The sequence below is a fragment of the Silene latifolia genome, chromosome 11 (assembly GCF_048544455.1).
Source record: "Silene latifolia isolate original U9 population chromosome 11, ASM4854445v1, whole genome shotgun sequence".
Lineage (NCBI taxonomy): Eukaryota > Viridiplantae > Streptophyta > Magnoliopsida > Caryophyllales > Caryophyllaceae > Silene > Silene latifolia.
This window is the reverse complement of record NC_133536.1, coordinates 181,377,608-181,404,463: the sequence shown is the minus strand read 5'-3', so window position 1 is coordinate 181,404,463 and position 26,856 is coordinate 181,377,608. Positions and strand designations below refer to the sequence as shown.

The window sequence follows — 26,856 nt, the reverse complement described above, 5'->3', positions numbered from 1 at the left end:
AAATCTAGATTGTTGAAGAACTGGGAAGAAAATAGAGTGGTACTCGTAGTCTCGTAGAACATAGGAAGAATTCAATTTACATTGTTTCTTGCTAACCATCTGCCATATTAGACACAAGTGGCTGCACAAAAGGAAAAGTAAACGCATCATCTAATTGGGCACCCACATAACTTTACATTAGCAGTTTCATTTGTAAAGTTCTAGACTTCTAGTCATTAGTCTTCCGTAAAACAATTTTACACTAATAATATGTAAACAGATCTCAAATACTGTTAATGGTAGTTAGTAGTTGCAAAACGATTTGTTTTACAAATTTAGGGCAAGGCCACCAATCAACCATACAAAATATCACTGTCAAGTACCCAAAACCCGTTTCTCTTACTAGGTTGGAGATCGCATCTGCTGATCTGCTCTAGACCTTAGTGAAATAAAGATGCAAGATTAAAGATGAGAGGGAAAGAGCATAAAAAAAAGCACAAGCCAAATGAAAACTCGCCTTTCTGCGACGTTACTCAACTTGGCATACACAATTTACGATTTACAGTACTTTGTTTCTCATCATACAACAAAGCTACACAAGTCTTGAAGAAATACCCCTACAATATCACATAAACCTACTCTGAGTCCGAGTCCATGTAATTGCCCATTGCTTTCAACCCTCTTGGTCTCTGCATTAAGGAATCACTTCTGTTTAGTGAGATTATATAACTAGTTGGATAGTTGAATTCGAGTAATATGAGAGATTGGTTTAAGAAGTGCAAAGAGCCAAAAACAATGACTAACCTTCTTAGAAATCTTCTTCTCTCGAACCTCGTACCGCTCCAAGGTTAGATCGCACAGCCATCCTCCGGGGCTCACCAACTGCACATCAAGTTAAATCAGCTTCGTGAACCACAAGCATCCAGTGTCATCTCATGTGAACATTCATCCTTTTCAGTCATTCAACTAAGATCTATACAGTTTACAATTCAGTGAAGGGGAGGGTGAGAGGAAGGCCAACTAAATCTTATCCAGTTCTAAACATTAAACCGGGGTACAAATTTTTCTGGGGCAGCCACTTCAAACTTATCCTAAGCTCAGACCATGACAATATGTTCATGTTAAATGACACAGGTAAGACAAAGGCAGGGATAATGCAAGGTAGATAAGTCTGGCGTTTTAAGAGAAGCAGAGACATAAGCTATATACAAAGCACTTCTGACTTATCTACGATCAATGATCATCCTTCCCACATACATAAGTTACATACATAGCGTTTTTGAGAGAAGCCAACCATCCTAAGAAGAGATACTCAGTTCTATTAACTAATGAGCCAATACTTCAATACCCATTCATAACAGAATACATACCCATGGAATATAACATAAGAACCATCATTAACATTCCCATCTACCCCCAATTGCTTTCTTGGTAGTGTAACACGTGAAGTACGAGTAAGATAACCAGGAGTTCCCACTTCCAAACTTGACACCTCAAAATCAGCATTGACATGAATTGATTATTGTTGTTTAAAGCTTTTCGACACTAGTTACAATTACTGATGACATGTTTGGGAACCAAGAATATGAAATTGAATAATGGAGTTTGGAATTGAAATCGTTCTCAATTTCTTTACAATTGCAATCATGAAAAAGAAATCAATTCCGTACTCCCAAACTCTACCCAATTGCCAAATTGGCAATTGGTTGAGTAAATGGTCTTATAGGTCAACAAAACTCTTCCCATGATAATGTCCTATAAGTACATAGTTCATATCAAACGAACGCCCGAGACATTTTCTAGATAATTCTTAATTACTACGTTAAAGTCGTTATATAGTTGAACAAGTCCTCTTATTCCACAAACACAAGCAACACAGCATTCTTGATAGCCCAAAATATACATATACCTTAACTTCTGTTAATTGTGACGTTCCACAGTTAATGTTATATGATCAAAGTGAAAAGAGAGAGAGAGAGCAAAATCATAGGGGCTTACATTGAGGGTACGTTGGATAAACTTGGCACGTTTTTTGGGTCTTTGAGGAAGTTTAGACCCTTTAATAGCCATAAAATCTTCCTCCTTTTCTTTATTTGTTAGAGCAATCATAAACTTTGGTGGCCAAACAACATCGCTCCCACCACCAGACGACGTCCCATTTTTCGTCTCAGACGACGTTGTCTTTCCCCCACCATTGATCATCATATTATCATGGTTATGATGGGCCCCACTTTTCTTCTCCCCTCTATCAGGAGACGCCAACCCTCTCACCCCACCATTATTATTATTACTATTACTATTGTTATTATGATGCACCCCTTTCATTCCTGGACTGTCTGTATTCCTGCATGAAACATAACCAATTAAGTATATAAAATCGTATAATAATAAAAAATTAAAAAAATCAATAAATCATTATTGGGTACGTAAAAAATAAATAATATAATTAAAAATTGGATTAAAAAATGTCATACTTGAATAACGAAAACGACGAGTTTTAGGACTTTTATGGGGTGAAGTGATCTAAACGTATGAAATTTGGTAGCAAAAGACGACTTTAGAAGTGTAGGAGAGAGAAAGTTGTTTGTTTGAATAGTTTGATTGATATGACAAAAAGCTATAATAATATTAATATAATAAATTAAATTGAATAAAGTTGTTAACCGAAAAAATAAAGGAGAGAAAAAGATGCGATTTTAGGGAAATTGGACCGTCAGATTATGGGGTTAAAGAGTTGGACCGTTTATGCTTATTGAAGGATGAAAAGAAAGATGTACACGTGTGAGATAGACAGTGGTTGTAGTAGATCTAACGGTGTATAAATGATGCAAAAGACGTGGCAAGAAATTTCCGCACATTGTTTGGCAATGACAGACACGACTCAAAGGTTCTATTATTAAACTCATTAGACAATACCCACGTAAATCAGGGTTTGTTCACATGCTGCCAAATTTACATGCAATAATTACAGTTCTAAAATAAATACTCCCTCATATTCTACATAACCGTCTCATTGTGAAAATGACACAAAAATTAAGAAAGTGAGTTTAGACCACACAAAACAGACAATGGGACAGTTATGTGAATAGACGAAAATAGAATTGAATTTGGACCACATAACACTTACCAAAAATAGACAATGGGACAATTACCCGACTAGACGGAAATGGACAATGGGACGATTATGTGGAATAGGAGGGAGTATAAATATAGAAACGGTTTTTCTAACCGCTAATAGGGGTAGGATAAGAAATCAAAAAAGGAAATAATTAAATGTGTTTCTTGTAAACAGAAGTAAGACTGATTGATGGGATATTGCAATTTTTCATAAAAATAATATTTAATTCTTTCCTATTTTGATTTCTTATCCTATACCTAGTGGGCATATGTTAGAACCGATATAGAAAATATTCTTTTTTCAAAGTAAATTATTATCATAGTGAAACTAGGATTCTCTCCATTGATTTGGATATTAGAATAAATTCTGTAATAAAGAGAGACAATGAAGATGGTGTAGATTTAGGTAATAAAGATGAGAAATAAAAGAACAACAAATGAAATAGAGAAGATTTAATTAGGTAATAAAGATGATAAATAAAAAGAATGAAATAGAGAAGATCTTAAACCGTAATTGCAATTGCCATGGGATGGGAAAATTCATATACCTTCCTTAAAAGATTATTCTTTAAATTTTCTAAACGATCACAATCTCATGCAAAAAAGGGATGAGACCGCCTCATATAAGACCAACTATAATCAGTTTTAAACTAGTAATAAATCTACAATTTATGTAGGTTGATTTTGCTTAACACTATTTTAATTTAAAATTTCTCACAACCTCTTTTTATTCTAACCAGGTGTGAAATCCGTCTTAGATTAAGAGACAGTCTTAGATAGAAAAATCGGGGAAATTTTTACTCTCTAATATAAACGGACAATAGGAACTAATTGCGTAGAAAATACCCAGGAAAAAAGGAAAGAAAAAACAGACGAGTTGTAGTTGTAGCACATGGGATAAGGCCCACCAACCAATAAATAGGCATATTATACGTGTTTTGTGGGGCCCAAGCACAACGCCCCATTACGCTTTGGACAAATTTCTCTACGTCTTTCGAGTTTCATCGTGAATCAGAGCCTTTTTCACATGAAAATTACATTCAAGTCCCTCATATTCCCTATTATCGTTTTTCTAAAATCTTTCATTCAAACTTTGCATCAAAACAAATTGCATTTCAAATTCAAACCAAAACTCCAGAAATTAATCAATCAAACCCAGAAGCGTAACACAAAGTCCATGAGATATGATGCATGCAATCATCAATATTTCATGACTACCTCACAACTTTCCTTCACCTAATTCACAACTAGTACAAAAAAAAAAAAAAAAAGCAATTTGCACAGCCCAGAATATTATCGAGGCTTACGCGACAATCTAAACCGCCTAATTATTTTTAATTAACGTAAATCAATAGATCTTATTCATCTCAATAATAATTTTCAATTTGTGTCAAGACGCCGCTTTACAGCCGATTTTAAATGGTCTAGCAGCTATTGCAATCACATATGACAATATATTAGCCGCATTTATATATGATTGTCGATTTAGGGATCAAGACTCCAACCAATATTTAATTTAATGCTATGATAAGAATAATATCGATGACAATCTGGGTATTTTTTCTAATTTGACCCATAATACTTGGAAGAATATGAAAAATCACTACAAAATAAAACATCATCTACCGAAAATCGACCATTTGACAACCCCGGAAAAAAAGCTTAGCGAAAAAAAGGGTACCTGGCTTGATTGGCTAATGGGCAATGGTTATATACAAAGAACGAATTGGATGACTTGTGTTGTTTCTCAAATACCACCAAGAAAAGCAATGCTCTATTATTATTATTCTGGATTATGAAATGTTCTAAGGTAAAGAATATAGATACTTCTTCCTTGTGATGATATCTTAACTTTGAAAGAAACCCAAATGATACCTACATGTCCATTTCACATGCCAGACATTTACATGTCATCACTCATTTAAGATATCCACCCAACCCACCCATCACATTACAAAACTTTAAAAATAAAAAGAATTTATAAAATAATGGGAAATTGGAGTATATGAAGACAAAGTCACACATTGAAGATTAGCATACCCTACATAAGCAAGCATCTTCTTGATAGATAAGCCTCATTCACACAACACAATGAGCCATCAATTATATTTTGGAATTTAATCATCTTGTTGAAATTTGTGTTAAGAATTCATCCTTACTACCCTTGAGATCCAAACTAGCCAGATACTTGATTTCTCGGAATCCCGCAATACTAAAACTCACAAAGACATCTTTACTAACTACCCTTGAGGTCCAAACTTGCTTGAATATGAACTAAACCCAAATGCAAAACAAAAAAGGAAAACATATACTGAGAGGATCCAAATTGCTTCCCCATATTCTAATCATTCATTCAATATTTGCAGATTTATGTTGTCACATCAGGCTATCATATCATACTTCAAACATGTAAACATAAAAACCAAAAAATGCATACAAAAAATTGATTGCAAATCAGCAAGGAGTGTTGTATACCTGAGAGCGCGAGCAGGGAGTCGAGCTGGGGATGCAGATCGTTGACGAAGATTAAAATGCCCATTGATTGAATGATTGCCATTACTACCACTAGGGATATTTTTGTTATCGTTACCATCGGATGTAATCACACGCCGCACAGTTGTTCGGGTCATTGGGGCTGTCTCGTTCTTAGCTTGGATTTTCATACACCGAAGGCGCTTCCGATTCCCCCACTGCAACACAAAATCGGCAGACTGAGGAGGCTTGATTAATCCGTCCCCAATTATTTGCCTTTCTCTAAGGCTGGTGGAAGTACTAATACTATTGGTATTGCTAGTGTGTGGATGCTGATTCTTTACCACTTCCTTTTCCATCTACAACACCTGTCCCCATCATAAGGGTAATATATAGACATATTTAGGGGGTTAATAGTCAGAAATTTGAGATTGTTGAGTAAAGTTAATCATTGGTGTTAGTTTAACCAACTTGCGTTAGTAGGTGCTAATTTATAATTATACGACATAAAACAAAAGCGAAAAGATCATGAAGGTGCTAGAGACATGGGATTAGGAGTTCAAAAAGTTTAGGCACCAAGAATTAGTTGGCTATAAAAAACCGAAAATTGAGAATCAAAAAGTTCGCCATGCCAAGCCCAAATTCATCATTTAACATTTGAATTTTTCAGAAAGATACTCTCGATCAACAAAATAAAACAATTGTTAAATCTTCCATTTTTTTTATTTTTTTGGAAACAAACCAGGTAAGTACAAACTGAGGGAAGGGGATATGAACCTGCGACTTTATCTCCACCATAAATACAGGAGATCATAGTGTAAGGAAGGGAGAGCAATTAGCTTACTTTGTTTCCATTTGGTTTCCTCACTAAAAAATACCCAAATCCCGAGCATAACTTATACTCTATCAACTCTAGTTCTATTTATATTGTTTTCATTTTCTATTTTTTGCCATTTAAACAAGAGTGGTAAGATAACAAATTTACCCTTTGACTTGACTTACTAAGAACGAGAACAACTTAAATAACAATGGACAATAATGGATTTTAACTCTTTTCTCTTGCTACATTTGAAAAATTATATAATTCGGGACAAATTACTTGTAAAATAGAAGACGGGAGTAAAAAAAATGGAATGCAGGGATCAAGGGATAACTCGCAAGACCAATTTTTATCATTAGGATTTCGAACACACATCCTGAGTACCAGACTATCAACACCCCATAACTTTAATTTAGTTGGTATAATAAAATGAGTGCTGGTACTCGTGACATGGGTTCGAATCCCGCCATCATCAAAATTGCCCTTTATCGTCCTTGTGGCTCCCTTTATACCAAAACAAATAACTTTACTTAGACCGGCATACCCAAAAAATACAAAATACAAGTAAAAAAAATCCGAAGAAAAAAAAGAGTGAAAATTAGAGGAAATCAACCAAATAAACAGGTAACATTAGAGTTAGGTTTTCTTAAACAAATATGTTTTGGGCGTGAATTGAGGGATTTGCAGTTATACACCTTCATTTCTTAAAAATGAGAAAAAGATGCAAACTTGTAGTTTTAACATAGACAATCCATATGATCCGAATCCGAGAACAAACTCGTCCCTTATTTCTTTCGCCGGAAATCACCATTAATGACCTTTAAAATAACATTGAAATCAAAGAGAGCGATGAAATTGCAGGATTAAATAGCATTTAAAATTTTAAATTCCAAAGATCCGAACACAAAAAAAAAAGGATGAATTTGAGCAGAAAACTGCAATTAGGATACAAATTCAGAAAACAAAAAAAAAAAGTGTAGATTAAGTGAGAAAAAAAAACAAATAGAAAGAAAAAGTTGAAAATTTGGTAGGATTATCTGGAAATGAAGACATTGCAGTTTACCTGAACTAAAAACCTTCTACTCAAATTACAATTAATTTATCTTCTCTTTACAGCCTTGAATTCCAGAAATCCAGATTTCTCAAAATCTGCAGGAAAAACAACACATTAATCGAATTCACAGAAAAATGAAAAAAAAAAAGATTAATTTGAATCAATAAACTACTCCGTACATGATTGGGGGAAGAACAATGAACAATCAAAAATGCCCAAAATTATGGCTGAAAGTTAGAAGATCGGAAATTATAGCAATTTGAGCTTGTTAAACGACTGAAAATCACAGATTTATAGGTTTCAATCGTTTGTTTAACTTTTAATTCTCTGTAAGGAGCATTTTAATCAAAGGTAAACAAAATCCACGGAGTAGAAGTTTCCATTAAAAAAACTAGTCCGTATATGAATTGCAATTAAAATTATAGTTTTTTTAGGTCATTTCTCACCTTCTCAATTCACTTGATCTTCAAATTCAAGATAGAGCTCATTAAATCAAAAACTTAAACCTGAATAAACTCAAACCAAAAACCAAGTTAGTGCAGATTTAATAGTAATTCAACAAACAAATAAATTTGTCAAATCACCAGAAATAGTGAGTTATGAATTAAATTTGATTTCTTCAAGTTCTAACTTTTAAATCAATTGCTTATCCACCACCACCACCACCACCACCACCGCCGAGATTATTACAATTATGCTACCATTTAGATTAATCACAAATACTCGTGTGTAAGACGGTTTTATACAAGTACATATCCGAAAAACGGATTAATTAATGTTTCAAAATTCGGAACACAAACCTTACAAAAATCAAATCTGTCAGATCGTCGGTTCATTCATTCATTCATACATCCGTTCAGTGTAATCTATCAGAATTTCCCGTTCAACAACTTAAAACAATAATAAAAAGGAAAATGAATAAAATGAAAGAACAAAAAAGAGAGAAGGAGAAGGAGAAGAAGAATGAAATGAAGAAATAATAAAAATGTGAAGTTGTTGTTATGGAAATGGAAACTTAGAAATAAACTCAAATTGTTACAGAGAGAAAGAAGAGGGGAGAAGATGATGTGTTTTTTTATTTGTTTTTCTTCTTTTTATTTATGTTTGGAGTTTATGTTGTTGCTGTTTCTTCAAACTGCCTGTTTTATACCCACTTTGATTTGTTGATCTATCACCATATTGTTACATCTCAGCCGTTGATTTCCTATCCAACGCCTCTCGTTTCGTCTTTGCTTTGAACCGTCACGGTCTCTTCTTACGCAGTTACTGTTCCTCGATATTAAGGCCCGTCCCACTTTGACGCCGTGCCTTCATCTAACGGACTCTTTCTTTATTACGACCTCTTTTTTCATGGGTGGTTCTGAGTCGGGTCATTCAGATCGGTCAATTTTATCAGGTTTATTGTCAAGTAGGTCTAATAAATAGGTTAAACAGATTAAGTGTAGCTTGGCTGCTTGGGTCATTTTGGATTAGGATTGAGTTATTTGTGTTTGAAATGATTCAGGTATATTGTTATCAATTAATTTTAGAGATTATGATTATTATTAGTCGTGAGTATTAGTCTAAGACAAGATCAGACATAAAAATAAAAAACGAAAATTATGTGAAACAAATACCGAACATACAACGAGACATGGAAAACGGGTCAATCGGGTCGGATTTGGGCTAGTCAATTCAGGTTCGGGTTGTTTGGGTTTGCAAGAATTGAGGTTCGGGAGGGTCATTTTGGGTGGGTTATTTTCAAGTTATTTGGGAATAAAAATCAATTTCCGATGACAAACATTTGGGTTGGGTTGAATAAGGTCGAGTCAATTTCGATTTCGGGTCAGATTCGGATCTTTAATTTGGATGCGAGCCAGGTTCGGGACAGGTTATTTGGACCGAGACATTTGAATCAAGTCAGTTTTGTTAGGTCTACTTATATGTTTCGCCCTTGGATCAAACCGAACTTTAAAATTCAATCTTGTCCGATCTTACACTGATATGGAAAGAAACTATGATCTGTCACCATTACATATACAATAACAAAATTAAAAATTTCGCTAAAAAAATATGTATAAAGGGATTTTTTTTTTGTCCAAAAGTATCTTATATTTAGGATATTTGTTAAAAGACTACCTTATATTACTTTTTTTTGTTAAAAATAAAAACTACCTTTTTTCCCGATAACTACCTATGCTAAAAGTTCATCAATAGACCGACATTAACATATCACACATGACTCTATTAATACCAATAAAAAATAACCACGACCAAAATGAGATTTGATTTCAGACAAGCAAATTTATGTTTCCATATTTCAATAATAAATACGACCATCTACTAGAATTAAGTGTAAGTATATCTTCATCAAAGCAAATTTATGTTTACATATTTTGTAATATTACGGTTTTATGTGTTGTTGGGTATTCTATGGAGTAAGGCTTACTCTGTCGAGTAAGTGAGTTTTACGTACGAAACAGTGTTCTGTCTGATGGGTACTCGGTCGAGTAGGGCAACTCGATCGAGTAGGGGCCACTCGATCGATTAAGTCACTTACTCGATCGGGTAAGTGGGTTTTTCCGGGTTATTTGCGGGTTTTTGATAACAACGCGAGAAGGATATAAAAACACTTTTCGTCAGTTCCTTTTCACTTTTACCCTATTCTAAGTTTCACAAAAGATAAAACAAAGTTACGTTGCTCTTCTCTTTCACATTACTATCAAATCCTATTCTTTACACCGTTGAGACCGTCGCGTTGTGAGTAAGATCCTAGTACAATTTTTATATTGTTTTGTTGATTTTGGTTTAAATCCTAATTGGGTAATTAGGGGGTTTTGGGTGTATTGTTGGTTTAGATGGTGATTGTATGATTGATAGGAGGTGATTTTGTAGAGGAACGTTTCTGATTCACTGTTGTCACGATTGTGGTGATTGCATTTCCAAGTAGGGTTTCCTACTCAGTTATTGTTTACATGTATATTAGATGATTGATTGGTTGTTGATTGGCACGGTTGCCGCAACCCTATCAAAAATAAACCAGCCGGCTCTAACTAATATAGCAGAGGTAAGTCGGGTATCGTACTCCACAGGGAGGCTATTGTATCTACTTGTCACTTAGTCCGTCACGGTCACAAATTGGGGGTCTTGAGTTGTTTGACTAAACTAACGAACCGAAATAAAAAGCAATGAGAGAGACAACAATTAAATAGCAAGGATTGAAATAAGATGTGATCAAATACAGAGAAACATGTCAGGATGTCGGTTCACCATGATATTACACAAATCAGCTAAAGGTAGGTCAATCGGTCTGATGTGAGAAGGGTAAAGGAAAGCTCCTTCCGGTCCGCTATCCGCCCTAAAATACTACTAACTTAGCTTCCGCCCTCATTAGAGTAATCTATTGTTCATAACAGGTCTATTCATTCCAATCTTCCGATCTAGATCTGAATTTAACCGGGTTAATTAATTTAGAAGCGTGCACTCAACTAAACAATTACAGATATATTGATATGAAACAATTCTCACGTTTAAAACCTCTTCATCTAATTATAACATCATTGTTTCACTATCATGTCTCCCACTCTCCCCTAATCCTAGCACTAAGGGAATTAGCTACGCATGTCGGTAAATGAAAGAACAACGATTAATAAAGCAATAGAAAACATAGTAAAAGGATGCTTGAGAATAAATAACATAAACTAATAACAATACTAATTAAAACAGAAATTAAAGGCAAGAAATTAAGAGTGCGAAAGAGAATTAACTTGAATAAAGAGAGTAAGGGAATCACAAAAGTTCAGATCCGGAAAATGAAAGGTAACCAACGTCGAACAAGAGAAGAAAAGTTTCTGCTTAATACTGAATGATTAGTGAATTAAAGATGATAAACGATCATTAAACCTAGTAAAGCCTCTCCTATTTATAGAAGAGATATTTATTTAACCTAATACGATATTAAAGATATTAAAATCCTACGTCCAATAGCAAAGTGCTCGATCGAGCATATTGGAACTACTCGATCGAGCCAATCCTCCAGCAAAACCTCTCGATCGAGTACATCACTACTCGATCGAGGAACCTCAAAATCCCACTTCTCGATCGAGCTCAGCAGGGTCTCGATCGAAGACTGTTCACCATCCACAAGCTCTTAATTGAGCATATCAGCCATTCAAACTTATCGATCGAACAAACTGCCACTGAAATAGGCCAAGGGACGTATAATCTCTCTTCCAAGGTGACTTCACGCATCCCGAGACAATGGTATCTCCGCTCAAAATCTTCCATCTCCATAAATGCAAGCTAAAGGGACAGTAAAAGGCTTGATTCTGCTTCTTTCAGGTCTATTCCTGCAATTAAAGCCAAATGAACCAAAGTAGACTATTCGGGGCATTTCGTAGTATAAAACTACGAGAATTACATAGAAATATGTGCATAAGGGGCTCAAAAAGACTATATAAAATGTACGTATCAAATCTCCCCAAACCAAACCTTTGCTTGTCCACAAGCAAATTGTGAAACTAACTAATGGAACGGAATAAAAACTCAGATCCGGCTACAAATAGTCTACTCAAACCGATTTAATGCAAGCAAACTAATACTTATAGCAAAACTGTCAAATGCAAACGAGTTGTAAGACGTTTATAATAAAGCTGAACCGTCGACCTTGCAAGACCTTTGATAATGGACTCTCACGGGTCACTGTTTTCTCATGAAACAAAGGGTAAGCAATTAATTGTAAGAAAGAAAGAAAAATAGTCGCTCACCTAAACTACGACCCACATAAACATGCATACAATATAGTATGAAAGACAATTCTATCTACCGTACACATACATTCCAACCAACCGAGGTCCTGTCACAGCTGAGGGCTTACAAAATATGGGAAAGTGAGGCAATGGGTAAGAAGGGACAAAACATTTTTGGGAATGTGAGGTTAATAGCCAAGCTAGCTACCTAAACATAACCAAATGTAACACATCCGCTTCTAACCCATCAAAATTAAGCATAATGCCCTTAATGTGGCATACAAACTCACCAAACCAAATAATATCAAATCTTCATAAGATATAGAATAAGAATATAGGAGCAAAAACTGTTTCATCAATTTTCATTTTTTTTTCTTTTTCTCGGCTTTTTTTTTTCTTTCTCTCTTTTTCATTTTTCAACTTCTTTTTTTTCATCATTTCATAAAAATCCTCCTTCTCCATATTACCAACTCCGATTATCAATTTAAACTAAATTCGGCTCAATAAACAATATACCGTAAAAACAATCACTAAACTAGCTTGACAAGGCAGGCTATGTTTGGGATGTAGTTAAGAGTCAAAAGGTAAATTTGGCTAAATGTGGAGTTAATGGGTAAAAATGGAAGAAAAGGGAAAATAAGCACCTCCCTGCGTGTGACACCAACCACTAACCCGAATGTATGCAGGCAATAAGCAATTGAATTTCATACTTATGCAAATTAATGATACATGTTATGCAAGGAGTAACTACTCACAATCCTACATGAATTTGTCATAAATGACACCAGTTTTAAGGCTCTAAAACTTAGAATATATGAGTAGGTTGACAAAATTTCAGGTCAAGTCTATTCGTTCAGCTAAATTTCAACATTAACTCGTAGATTATGCAAATGACTGTGCTAAAAATATAATTAGTTTATCGCAGGGCTTAAGCAAAATGACAAATTATAGTGCAATTTCATCATCGAAATACATCGTCCCGACTCAACCTATATGCAGAAGTAAACGTGAAGTTTTTTTATTTTTTTTCGAATTTTCTATTTTTTTTTCATTTTTTTTTTGAAAATAAAAGATAATGCAAACAGAAAATGCAATAAACATGAATGCAAAACAAATACAAATGCAGACTCAAAGGATGCATTACCCTCCCCAAACCAAAACAGACAATGCCCTCATTGTCCTCCAGCATACACCAGCAGAATAATAGAGGACGGGAAAAATACAACCAAATGCAAAACAGAATAAATAAAAATGAAAGGAGATGAAAAGAAATAAAGAACAAAAATACTTACAAGATGAACTTCCCCAAACCAGTCAGCAAACTGGGGAAGTGAGTAGTCAGCACACTACTCGTCACCACCCTACTCGTCAACCACCTGGTAGGTGGGGTCCTCCTCCTCCTCCTCCTCCTCCTTTCCTCTCCTCCTTGGACGACCTCTCGCGTCTAACTTAGCTCGGAGTCTCTCCTCTCTCTCTCTCTCTCTGCCGAGTCCTCCTCGCTCTCAGGCTGTGGGTACCCCTCCGTCGTGAACCGGTAAAAGGAAGGGTGCGGCCAGTCAGCCGGGACAGGACGACCTCTCATCATGTGGTACTCGTAAAGAGGGAATTAGGCAAGAGCCTAATCCCGCTCCATACAAGCCACTCTCCTGCACATGTCTAAAAGCAAAGCATCACGACGCCCTTGGTCCATGACCTCGGGCGCCTCAAAAGTAGGAGGTGCAATAAAATTAGCCGGTAAAGCCGGCTGAGAGACAGAGGGTGTAGGCGTGGGCGTGGACGTCTGCCTAGCCTGTGTAGGCGTAAACCCCTCTACGACTTCCCTAACAGTGGGGGAAGTCCTCTTCCGTTTCCTGGAAGCGGTAGGGGTGAAGTCAAGGAGGTAAGAAGGTGGAGGTGGTGGAAGTCTACCCGTCACAGTAGTCAACGGTGAAAGACGGGGTAGAGAGGGTGAAGGTAAAGTCACGGACGGGGAAGTGCCTATCTTCCACGTCTGATGGTCAGTTGCCTGCCAGTTCATAGAAGACATGACTGGAATGTCAATGACAATATCCTTATCTAAAAATTTAAGACGACGGGGAAAGTCGGGGAAAAGGCGGCGGGCTATGCGAATCACTAACCCACCACAAGCTATCGTGCCCGATAATTTCAGCCCGACAGTGTTAAAATGTTGAGCTGTCAAGTAGGCAATGTTAAAAACAAATGGGGCACCGCAATCAATGTTCAAGTACCCGACTAAAATGGACAGCTCGACATTATTAACATTGTTAGGCTCGTGACGACAAAAAATGGTCTCTCCTAGCAGACGGAGAAAGTAACGGGATGGGGGTACGTGGATGTGGGCATCAAATCGCTGACTGAAGGGGGTGTGTGCAAGTGTAGTCCATAACTGAAGCAGGAGCTTCCTAGGAGGCTCAATCAAACCGTCACTAACCAAACCCAACCGTTCCCCAAACTCAGCTAAAGTCCAAGTAAAGGTTGTGTTAAACAGACGGAAGGTAATCCACTTGCTCCTATGGTCAGTCGCATAGGCCGCAGGGTAAAATGAAAAAGAGCTGAAAAATTCTAATGTCAATTGTCGATAAGTGAGCTCTTTCAAGGTAGCCAAACCTGACATTCCCGTCCCGTTGAGCAGCTCAACAACGGGCTCTAAAATCCCCAATTTCTCTAAGGATGGTCGACAAAGAAAACGTGTCGAAGTCACGTCACATTCTATTAAATGTAAAAAACGAGTTCGGTGGGACGGGGATATAAAACGTACCTGCCGAAACTCAGGTAAAGTTTCCGTGGAAGTGTCGACAGCGCGTCGGGCAGCAGCCCGTAAAACAGCATTGCGAAATCCCGTACCCGTCCCCGAACGTGAACCAACAGCAGTGACAGGAACAGTAACAACAGCGGCAGTAACAAGGGCAGCAGGAACAGTAGTAATGACAGCAGCATGAACAAGGGCAGCAGTCATGGTGACAGCAGCGGGTGTCGACTCAGCAGTAGTAGTAGCTGTAGTAACCACCGCAACCATGGTGGTAACAGCAGGGACAGTGGCGGCAGCAATGGCCACTATCTGAGACGGGGTCGAAATCGACACAGACGGTGTCGACATTGGCTTTTCGACAGCAGATTTTGTACCGTTATCCATAACTACAACAAAAAAGCAAGTCCCGTTCAAATTCAATCGACAAAATCGATTTTTCCCCAAACTAATTTCAAAAATCCTAATTCGTACAAAACAAAGGGGAAATTGCAATTAAGACAATAAAGAAGGGGAAGGAACTTACTTGAATGAATACTCAGCAAAATAATCAATTAAAATCAACAAAAACACAAATTAATCGAAATAATTCGATTTTTTCACAAACCCTAATTTCGAAATTAGCCCCAATTTAGTCGAAATTTTGTGAAGCAAGTAAGGGCAATTGATTTAATTGATGAAATGAAGAGAATTTGGGTAATTAAATTGATAATTTTGGGGAAGAAATAAGGTTTTTGGTTAGGGAAATATAGAGGTGTCGAAGTAATTGGGAGTTTTTTAAAAAATGCAAATGAACAAAAGTAAGGGAAGAAGAGAACTCCCTCGTGTATTATGCGTCCAATCTACTCGATCGAGAACTTTGAAGTTGCTCGATCAAGTAATTTAATCCTCATTTGCTCGATCGAGGGCTTTTGTTACTCGATCGAGAGCCCCCAAAATTGGCTTGCTCGATCGAGAGGTTTTAACCACTCGATCGAGTACTTTTCCTTGACCATTTGCTCGACCGACAACAAAAAGTGTTCGATCGAGTGCTTTCCTCTTGGCACGCTTCCCAATGATCATCAGCTTCCCAAAACCTGTATAATACGTAAAAATACTTCCCGCAAAAATACCAAAATAACAGTACGCAGTCAAGATTCGTCCTAAGCTAATTTAAACTAATGTCTATTCCTAATGTCTAAATGCGATAAAAATGTAACAAATTCAAAATTACAAATTGTTTTTACAAGCCGAATAGCCTGACTAGAGGAGGTCCCTTCAGCATCGCGGACTGTCCCTTTAGGCCTCCATGTACTTGAATTGATCAAAGGAGAGTAGTTCGCATCTACATATGCCTTTACTCTCTTATTTACTTTGTCAAGCATGTCCTTCTCTTCTTCTTTCGTGCCGTTCGTGCCTTCGACACCCTCTTTAGCAATGGGCTCAAATTCCAATGTACTCTCATCACTGGGATCTCTAATGTCCAATCCACCAAGACCTGTAACAACAGAAATGAAGGAATGGTCCTCCATATTGCTCCCAATCTGGGGCGGGGGTGTTAACATAGCAGCACATGATTCAATATTGTCATTCGAAGGTTCCGTATCGGGGTCTTTAGAGGGAATAGCATTACAGGGCTTGACTAGCTGACACGACTGTCGCAACCTTGTCAAAAATGAAACCAACCGGCTCTAACTAATACAGCAGAGGTAAGTCGGGTATCGTATCCACAGGGAGATGGGGATTTTGTATGCTAACTAAGTCTGTCTAAGTAACCGTTTCTTGGGGACTTGAGTTGTTTTGACTAAAGTAAAGAGCAATAAAAGAAAAAACAATCAAAAAGGCAAGAGTGAAAGGGATTGAAGGAAAATATATATAGAGAGATGACAGAATGTCGGTTCACCATGATATTACACAAATCAGCTAAAGGTAAGTCAATCGGTCTGATGTGAGAAGGGTAGTGGAAAGGTCCTTCTGGTCCGCTATCCGCCTTAAAATACTACAAACTTAGCTTCTGCCCTCATTAGAGTAGTCTATTGTTCATAACAGGTCCGTTCATTCCAATCTTCCGATCTAGGTCTGAATTTAACCAGTTTAATTACTTCAGTTGCATGCATTCAACCTAATAATTACAGTTATAATGCAATAAGACAATTCTCATAATAAAACCTCCTAATCTAATTAAAGCATCATTGATTTACTATCATGGCTCCCTTAATCCTAGCAATAAGAAATTACCTATGCATAACAATGGATAAAACAATAACAATGAATAAAACAATAATAAACATAGTTTTAAAATGTGCAAAAAAGAATTAAATTAAATAAATAGGGTAAAGAGAGATTACAAAAGTTCAGATCCGGAAATATAGAGCAAAGCTATGTCGAGCAAGATTCAAACTGAGATGACAAGGGAAAGAGAGAGATCCCCCTAAACCTAATTATGTCTCTCCTATTTATAGGAGAGATATTTTATTAAACCTAAGATATTAAATAAGCAAGTTCTCTGTAACACCCCATACCCCAAGTGCCTTACCAGGACCAATTAAAGCGTGGAAGTTCTACCATCTCAGTTACCCGAGACAATGTATATCAAATAGACAATAAAAAAACATACTTCATTAAATACGTTTAAAGTGATACAAGACCAAAAACCAAAACTGATAAAGTAAATACAACTGTTTCTCAAAATTGTCAAACCAACTGAAATAATATAAAAGAATGTTTATGACACAGCGGAAGACTTTTAAACAGCTCGTGGCGGCTCAACCCAGCTATCCCATACGCATCAACTCATACCTGCTCAATAATTGCTCACCATCCCCAAATGGATCACCACAGTTTTCAAAACATTTAAACCGGGGTCAGTTACTGTTTACATAAAACAATTCGACACAAGAAATACAACAATCCAAACTGATCAACCAATCTCCATCATAACACCACACACCTGACTACACACTAAAGTGTGTAGTCCTGCCAGAATACTCATCGCAACAAGTATTCTACAACGCCAGTGGGGGACCGCAGCCGTTCCCACCTAAGCCCCGCTCATCTCATCCAAGCGATAAACCCAAGTTCCTAAATGTGCACATCCCTTCTATGGCGGGTTCTACAGAAGGCGAATCAAGGGCGTGAAGCCACTCCCGTAAGTGACTCCACTCAGCCAAGGACGCACCTCGCAAACCACAAACCGTTACACAATCCAACCACATTATACCACCACAATTATCAATTACCAAATCCGATATGTTATTAATTAACAACAATGATCAACCACCAACAACACAATGTAAACAATAACCGAGTAGGGAAACCCTACCTGGAAAAGCAATCACCAAGATCGTCACAATCAACTAATCATAATCGTTCTTTAACGAAATCACCTCCTATAAACACACAATCATACAATCACAATCTAACATCAACAATACTCCTCAAAACCCCCAAATTACCCAATTAGGGTTTCAACTAAAATCAATGAAACGATATAAAAATCATACTAGAAGTTTACCTACAATGCGACGGTCTCAACGGCGTAAAGAACTCAACGATCCGACGACTCTAGCCCTTAGGATTTAATAGCAATACAAAAGAGGAGAGTAACATAACTTGTTTTTATTTCTTATGAAACTTAGAACAGGGTAAAATGACATGAAACTGACGAAAGATGTTTTTATATCCTTCTCGCGTTACTATCAAAACCCAGCTAAAATAACCCGTAAGACTCACTTACTCGATCGAGTAAGTGACTTACTCGATCGAGTGCCCCTTACTCGATCGAGTGTCACATGTACTCGGTCGAGTACCCAACAGGCAGACCACGGTTTTGCGTAAAAACATACTTACTCGATAGAGTAAGCCCCACTCGATAGAGTACCCATAGACATAGAAAACCGTAGTATTACAGTCTTCCTTCCTTAGGGTAAGACAAAGGACTTAGCTTCTTTGATGAGCCACTCATATTTATTGTCAAGATTGTCATTCTTGACCCAATGGAATTTGTTGATCATAGTGCTCATATCAAGGAGGTTGCTCCCTTTAACCGGTTTGTAGGTGTTATCTTTGTTGAAACCCGGGTTAAAATGCTTAGCTAACCTCGTTACCAAGCCCCCGTTTACAATGAAGGCCACTCCATCTTTCCCATTATCAATCTCGAGCCACCAATCAAGCAATAGTTGAAGAATATTGTACTTTTTGGTAAACTTCCCATTGATATTCATGAAGGACTCAAGGTAGACAAAATCAAGTTCGGTGAAGTGGTTGGTGCCTTTTCTAGCAATAAAGGTATAGGCCACAAACTTGTGCCATACTCTTATGCCCGGATGGTCAACATATAAAGCATGGCACTCGCGGAAAGAATGAAATTTTCGACCGGTAATAGCTTTCCAAAGGGGTGCGGCATCATACTTCAAAGGCTTTTTCTCAAAATGATCATATTGCATAAGACCAAACACTTTACCAAAATCGGTCTTAGTCATTCTTCTACTCTTGTTCTCAAGACGGAACTCAACATAATTTCGAGTTTCTATATTATACACCCTTAAGCAGCTTATGAACTCCATGGTTAATGAGGGGTAAGTCAATTCATCCATCTCAAAGAGGGTTAACAACCTCATGGACGCGAAAAATGCTCTAGTTCGCTCAAGCACACCCAATTTTCTCAAGGCATTTTGACAAATAAACTTGGTAGCCACAATAGTCTTTTTAGCAAGGGATAAAAATGCAATCTTATGCTTATCGGTTAATAAAGTTAAGTCCGAAAAATTTGAAAATTGTTCTATAACCGGAGTAGATGTGGTAGCTTCCTCAATAGGATTGACGGTTAATTGGACTTTCTCCCTTGGTTGGGCCACTACCAAAGCCTTAGATGCAAGAAGATCTTGTTGTCTCTTTGATAAATTTGTTGTTTTGGGTGCCTTGGTTCCGCCTTTGGTCCTTGACATTATATTCTCCTTCTCAAATTGGTATCAACAAACCAAGATTTTGCTTGAATGTTCCTTGCTTCTTCAAACTTCAACCAATTCCTCAATCAATTTGGGATTTTCGAAATTTTGCCCAAACCCTAGAAAATTGATTTAATTTGTGAGGAAATTGATGTTTAGATGGTGTTTTTGTTGATGAAGGAGTGTTTTAATCTTGTTTTGAGCAAGTTTTGTTTGGATTGTGGTGAATTTTGTTGAGAAATTGATTTTTTGAATGAGGGTATTTGAGGGTTGAAGTGGGAGAAAATGTATGTGTTTGTGTTTTTGAAAGATAGAAATGAATTAGGAAGGAAGGGGTGTCCTGTGTTTTGCTTAAGTAACAGGCCCGGACGATCGAATTTATGACGGGATGCGCGGATTGTCTTATAGGACATCCTGAAATAACAAACCAGTGCTGGGATGCGCGGATTTGTTTCAGCTCGAGCGGATTCTTGCTGGGACGCTCGGATTGTTCCCGGGACGTGCATATTTTATTACAGCAAAATTTTATAAACTTGAAGGCTCCCAGGGCCCGTGGATTGGTGTCAAGACGAGCGTCCTAATGTTAGGGACGAGCGTCCTGATGCTGGTTTGCGCAGATTTCTTTACAGGACGTCTCCTTTAATTTGAACTTTCCCAGCTCCCATGTCCTAAGGCTAGGACGCGCGGATTATGCCTAGGGACGTTCGACTCCTCTTCAGCTCCCACGAGCTCAGGTCTGCTCGTAGGGATTCCTTTTCCCATGTCATTTTTCCTTTCTTTCCTTTGTTAAATGTTGTGGGTTGCACTACAAAGGCTTGGTTATCCTAGGCATTTGCCATCCCCACACTTGATCAAACACTGCACATCAAAACACATTAAAATACCTCCCTCACTTGCTCTTGTGTCAAAAATCTTGATCAAAGCACAAAAATGCAAATCCAAAAATGACAAAGATGCAATAAAGGAAATTAAATGCTAGTTAAGGGGTTAGAATATTTAAAAATAGTGGTTTAGGAAGGACTCCACCAAACTCTCATACTTGGATGAGATGTCAATGGGGCAAAGCCAAGGTGTTGTTGATGTTGCTCAACACCTTGTAAAAGTAGTCGAAGTCTTGCTCATTTTTATGATAAATATCTTGCATAGATCTTTGTGCATTATTTCCTTCATTGTTGTAGTCCGAGTCAAATTGGTGACAAGGATCCAAAAAGCCTTGGTCTAAGGTTATAGCATTTCCAATCTAAGGATTGACTAATCCTTCAAATTTGTCGTCCCATAGACCACAAACTTTACTAGCTTGTTCCCCAATGATGTCATGAGTTTACAAGAGCAAATCTCCTTTCTTGTTGTCATGGCCAATGAGGCCTTCTTCATTACTTGTCATGATGGCTGAGCTATTCAAGCTCTCATTGTTGAAAATTCTTTACTCTCCGAATAGAGCTACGTGAAGGTTATACACTTTTTTTTTCCATATGGGTGGTGTTTCTTTACCCATAGCTTGATCTTTGCATAGAGATTCTAACTTCTCAATCACTTTCTCGGCTATAGTGATCGACCATGAAGCATGACTCATATAGTCGGGGAGCTCTCATTATTTTGTCAAGATTGAAAGTAATTGTCTCGTCCCCTACTTTAAGTGTGAGCTCTCCATGTTTCACATCGATTACCGCTCCCGTGGTATGCAAGAAAGGTCTTCCTAAAATGATAGGAATGTTGGAATCCTCCTCCATGTCTACAATGACAAAGTCTACCGGGATGAAGAATTTGTCAATTCTCACGGGCACATTCTCCCATACCCCTAGAGGTATCTTTGTTGATCGATCCACCATAGGAGTAGGAGCCTCTTGACTTTCCACTTTTTCTTGTTCTACCACCATAGCCTTTGAGGCTTGAAGAGCTTGTTGCCTCTTTAAAAGATTTGATTTTGTGGGTGCCTTGTTTCCAACTTTAGTCTTTGACATTGTTCTTCTCCTTTTAAGATTGTATCAAAAAACCAAAGTTTTGCTTGGATGCTCCTAGAATCCCCAAGCTTCAATGAATCCTTAATCGATTTAGGATTTTCGAAATTGCCTTGTAACCCTATAAAATCGATTTAATTTTTGAGGATTTTGGTGTTTTGATGGCTTCTTATTGATGAAGGAGTAATTTGATTGTGTTTTGAGGAAGTTTGGATTTGATTTGGGTGAATTTGGTTGAGAAAATTGTGTTTTATGGATGAGGGTTTTGAGGGTTTTGAATGTGTGTTTGTGTTTTGAAAGAATGAAATGAATTGGGGAAGAGGGGTTTTAAATCCCGTGTTATTGTCTTTCAGCAGCAGGAGACAGGAGAATTCCTCAGGAGACGCTCGGATCATAAGACAGTCAGCTTGAAGTTTCTAACCCGTGCTGAGATGCACGGATTCTGCAGAAGACGAGCGTCTTTCTCTAGGGACGCTCGGATTGTAAGACAGTGTGAAACTTTAAATTTTAAAGTAGCCAGGACGCGCAGATTGTTCCCGAGACGAGCGTCTTCTCCTGTACCCACGGGTTCACTTCCACCCGTGGGGATCTTTATATCCCATGTCATTTCTTCTTCATTCCTTTGTTCATCATGGTGGGTGCACTACGAAGGTCGGATAGCGTAGGCAATTGCTATCCCCACACTAGTCGAAACACTACACATCAAGAAACATTAAAATACCTCCCTTACTTTCTCTCTTTATGAAAGTCTTGATCAAAACATAAAAGTATAAATCCAAAATTGAGAAAAGTGAAATAGAAAAAGTAAAATGCAAGTTAAGGGGTTAGAATATTTACAAGTGGTGGTTTAGGGAGGACTCCACCAAACTCTCATTCTTTGATGAGATGTCAAGGGGACATAGCCAAGGTGTTGTTGATGTTGTTCAACACCTTGTAGAATTAGTCGAGGGCTTGTTCATTTTTATTAAAAAGGTCTTCAATAGAGCTTTGCACATTGTGTTCATCATTGTGGTGACTTGAATCAATATGATCACCAAAGCCTTGGTCTAGGATCATCGCATTACCAATATAAGGATTGACCAATCCTTCAAATTCATCATCCCATAAACCACAAATTTCATCTACTTGCTCCCCAATATTATCATGAGTTGACAAGAGCAACTCCTCTTTGTTGTTGTTATGGTCAATGAGGCCTTCTTCATTACTCGTCATGATTGGTGATGAGCCATTCAACTCTCATTCTTATTGAAATTTCCTTGCCCTCCGGATAGAGAATCTTGAGGATTATTCACTTTCTTCTTCCATATGGGCGGTGAGTCTTTACCCATAACTTGGTCTTTGCATTGAGATGCCAACTTCTTCCTATCACTTTGTCGGATATAATGATCAATCTTGAAACATGGCTCATGTAGTCTGGGAGCTCTCATTGTCTTGTCAAGGTTGAAAGTAATTGTCTCATCCCCCACTTCAAGTGTAAGTTCTCCGTGTTTCACATCAATTACCGCTCCCGCGGTGTACGAGAAAGGTCTTCCTTAAATGATAGGAATGTTGGAATCTTCCTCCATGTTTACAATGACAAAGTCTACCGAGATGAAGAATTTGCCAATTCTCACGGGCACATCCTCCCATACCCCTAAAGGTATATTTGTTGATCGATCCGCCATTTTAAGAGTAATATTAGTGAATTTGACCTCTCCCATTCCTAGCCTCTTGCATACCGCATATGGCATGACACTTACACTTGCTCCAAGGTCACATAATGCTTTGTTGATTGAAGTGTCGCCAATGGTACATGGAATAGAAAAACTTTCTGGATCTTTGAGCTTTGGAGGGGAAGTCCCTTGAAGAATAGCACTACTCACTTTGGTAAAGGCAATAGTCTCCAACTTTCGGATGGATTTCTTCTTGGTAAGAATATCCTTCATATACTTTGCATAAGCCGGAACATGATTGATCAATTCCGTGAATGTGATTGAGAATTCTAAGTTCTTCACATTTTCCATGAATTTTCCAAGTTGCTCATCAAACTTAGGCTTAGCTTGACGACTTGGGAATGGAATTCTAATCACAATAGGCTCTTTTTTTCCTTAGCCTTCTCTTCATTCTTCTTCTTTAAAAGTTCATTGGGGGTAAGATCTACCTCCTTAGAGTTCTCCACAACTCCTTACTTGTCACTAGGATCCACTATATCTTCATCAATCGACCTCTTCGGCCCCTCATGTCTTGTACCACTCCCCAAATGGATGGCCCTAACTGTCTCATGTCTTGAGGGTACCTTGAGGCGGTAATTGCCCTTTTGTCTTTGAGAGCTAGAATATGCTAATTGAGTCATTTGGGTCTCAACCATTTTGGTGTGGGCAAGTACATTGTTGATGGTGATTTCCTTAGCTTGGCTATATTTTTGCATTTGGGTGAAGAATTCTTGTTGGTTCTTTTGCATTTGGATGACCGCTTTTTGAACATTAAAACCTTGGTCATTGGATTGGTTGTAGGAAGGTTGATTTTGATATCCTTGGCTTTGGTTGAAAAAGGGTCTTTGAGCTTGATTTCTTATTGGAGGTGGGGTGTATGTTGGTTAGGGGTTTTGGAAATTTTGGCTCTTGTATGAAAGATCTGGATGAAATTTGTTACTCATTATAGTAGTTGGGATAAGGGATGTCACTCTTGTATGCTTGGAAAACATTCACTTGTTCATTTGTTCCCCTACATTCATTTTGCTCATGTCCCAAGGTTCCACAACTTTCACACACTCCACTTGAAATTGAGGATGATGCCACCATAGCATTGGCATGTTGCTTGGGTGATTTGGGAGCTTCATCATGCTTAGCCATGACCTTGTCAAACATTAAATTGATGGTGTCGTTATGAGCACTTAGTTGAGCACCCAATTGTGTGATGGAATCTATCACATGCTTTCCTCCTCTAGTGGCCTTTTGAGGCCTACTATATTGGGATCTATGAACCGTCATCTCTTCGATTTGGCCCATGTTTGATTGTCATCAACTTCGGTAAACATCCCATTGGATGCCATATTGAGCACATTACGTGAGTCTTTGTATAAGTCATTCCAAAATTGTTGAACAAGGAACCACTCACTAAGCCCATGGTGTGGAAAAGAACGACAAGTTTCCTTAAATCTCTCCCATGCTTCATATAATAATTCCTCATCCCTTTGCTTGAACTCGGTTATTTGGGCTCTCAACATATTAGTCTTCTCCGGAGGATAGAATTTCCTTTAGAAGGCAAGTGCTAGCTTTTTCCATGAATCAAACCAAGGGTAGCCTTGTCTAGGCTCTTCAACCATTGCTTTGCGGTACCGATCAAAGAAAAAGGAAACAATACCCATCGGATTTGGTCTTGAGTAACTCCGGTTTAAGAAATTGCATCACAATAGTCGCAAAAAGTCTCCATATGTTAATGAGGATCTTCACTAGGCATCCCTCCAAATTGACTTCTCTCAACTAATTGTATGAATGCGGATTTGGCAATGAAATTACCGGTTAAATGTGGTGGTGTTAGAGTACCGTTTGGTAGGTTCTCCTCGGTTGGTATGGAATGAGATGAAAATTTAGGCATTGTGGGTTGATTTTGTGGTTGGTTTTGATTTGGCTTATCCTCTTCTTATCTTGAAAAAGGGTTGATAAACTCAATGTTATTTGGTTGAATGTCCACAATCTCTCCAATACCTACAACTCTTGAAGTACCTCTAGCAACTCTTCTATTGTTGGTTAAGGTTCTTTCAATCTCAAAATCAATAGGTAAGAAATTACCTTGTGATCTCCTAGTCATGCAAAATATCAAACAACTAGAAAACAATTAGAACAACCTTGAGGAGATTGACTTCCCCAAGGTAAAGAAAGACACAACTAAAAACAATTAACGAAAATCAAATCAATTAAACACCGTCCCCGACAACGGCGCCATTTTTGGTTCGGTATTTATCGTGTGTATTATGCCGTTTGACGTGAGCGTGTCGTTGTACACCCAATCAAAACACATTTATAATTCTCAACAAACAACTAGTTAGTGGTAAGTCGAGGTCGATCCATGGGACGGTGTGCTTTGGGTTCTAAGTCTATCTATCTCAATTTATGCTAGTGTCACAAATGATTTGGGTTTGTAGTTGTTTTCTAGACTAATGAAAGCGATAAAGTAAATAAAGATGTAAACAAATATTAAAGAGTACTAGGATATCATGGGGTCATAGAGGATTCATGGTGTTGATCATACAAACATGTTTACAAAGTTGCAAGTAATTTATGTTGTAAAGGAACCTAGTTGATTTATATCTTACGGTTCATAGGAAGAGTTGGGTCCCGGAGCCGAATCGATTAGATTGTACAACACCTACAAGTCGACTTACTTTCCTCCTATTCACTTATACGCATGGTCTAACAAGACTAGAGTTGGTTTATGTCTTACAAGTCAAGTTGAATAGATAAGAGATGGGAAAAAATGCAAGGATTCATAGGGTTAGCATTTCATCAAACATAACATGTGCATAGGTTGACATCACAACAAGCAAGCAATTTAATTATGAAAACATATTAGATTAAGCATGATTAATCCCATGTTGGTTTCCCCTAATTACCCACTAATCCTAGTTAAGAGACTACTCACTTATTATCATGGTAAACATGTCATTAATGGTGTCAATCATCACAACAAGTGTAAACATGATAAGAGAATGAGGAAATAAACAATAAAGAGTAAAGGGTAAAACAATTATACCAAACTTGAGATGATCCAAATAATAAAGCAAGAATAAAAGAAGAGAACTTGATTGATTGATGAAGGGTTGTCAATCCTCCAATAATAACCCAATAATCTTCAATTACCCAAAAGGAATAAACTTGAACAATGATTAAGGAAAGATTAATGTGTAATTTTGTGGAAAGATTGAAATTAATCTATTCTAATCTACTCCTAATCTAATCTAAGAGAATTTCCTACTAAGAGAGCTTTCTACTCTAAAAACTTGATAAAACTCCCCCGATCAATAATACAAGATGGGGTATATATAGTGGAGCTTCATTAGGTTAACTAAGGATAAATTAG

At 37.6% G+C, this 26,856-nt stretch overlaps 1 protein-coding gene and 1 pseudogene across 1 annotated transcript; one reads left to right on the top strand and one right to left on the bottom strand.

Moving 5' to 3' along the window:
- Positions 1–485: 485 nt before the first annotated feature.
- LOC141612129 (uncharacterized) lies at positions 486–8,565 on the bottom strand. The gene is made up of 7 exons (XM_074430845.1): positions 8,243–8,565; positions 7,889–7,948; positions 7,452–7,537; positions 5,572–5,936; positions 1,978–2,323; positions 784–861; positions 486–668 (listed from the first exon to the last, which is right to left on the bottom strand). The coding sequence occupies exons 4-7, from the start codon at positions 5,925–5,927 to the stop codon at positions 615–617; spliced, it is 834 nt and encodes a 277-aa protein (XP_074286946.1). The 5' UTR covers positions 5,928–5,936; positions 7,452–7,537; positions 7,889–7,948; positions 8,243–8,565; the 3' UTR covers positions 486–614.
- Positions 8,566–24,896: 16,331 nt separating this feature from the next.
- LOC141616160 (small nucleolar RNA R71) lies at positions 24,897–24,995 on the top strand (annotated as a pseudogene).
- The last annotated feature ends 1,861 nt before the right edge of the window (positions 24,996–26,856 follow it).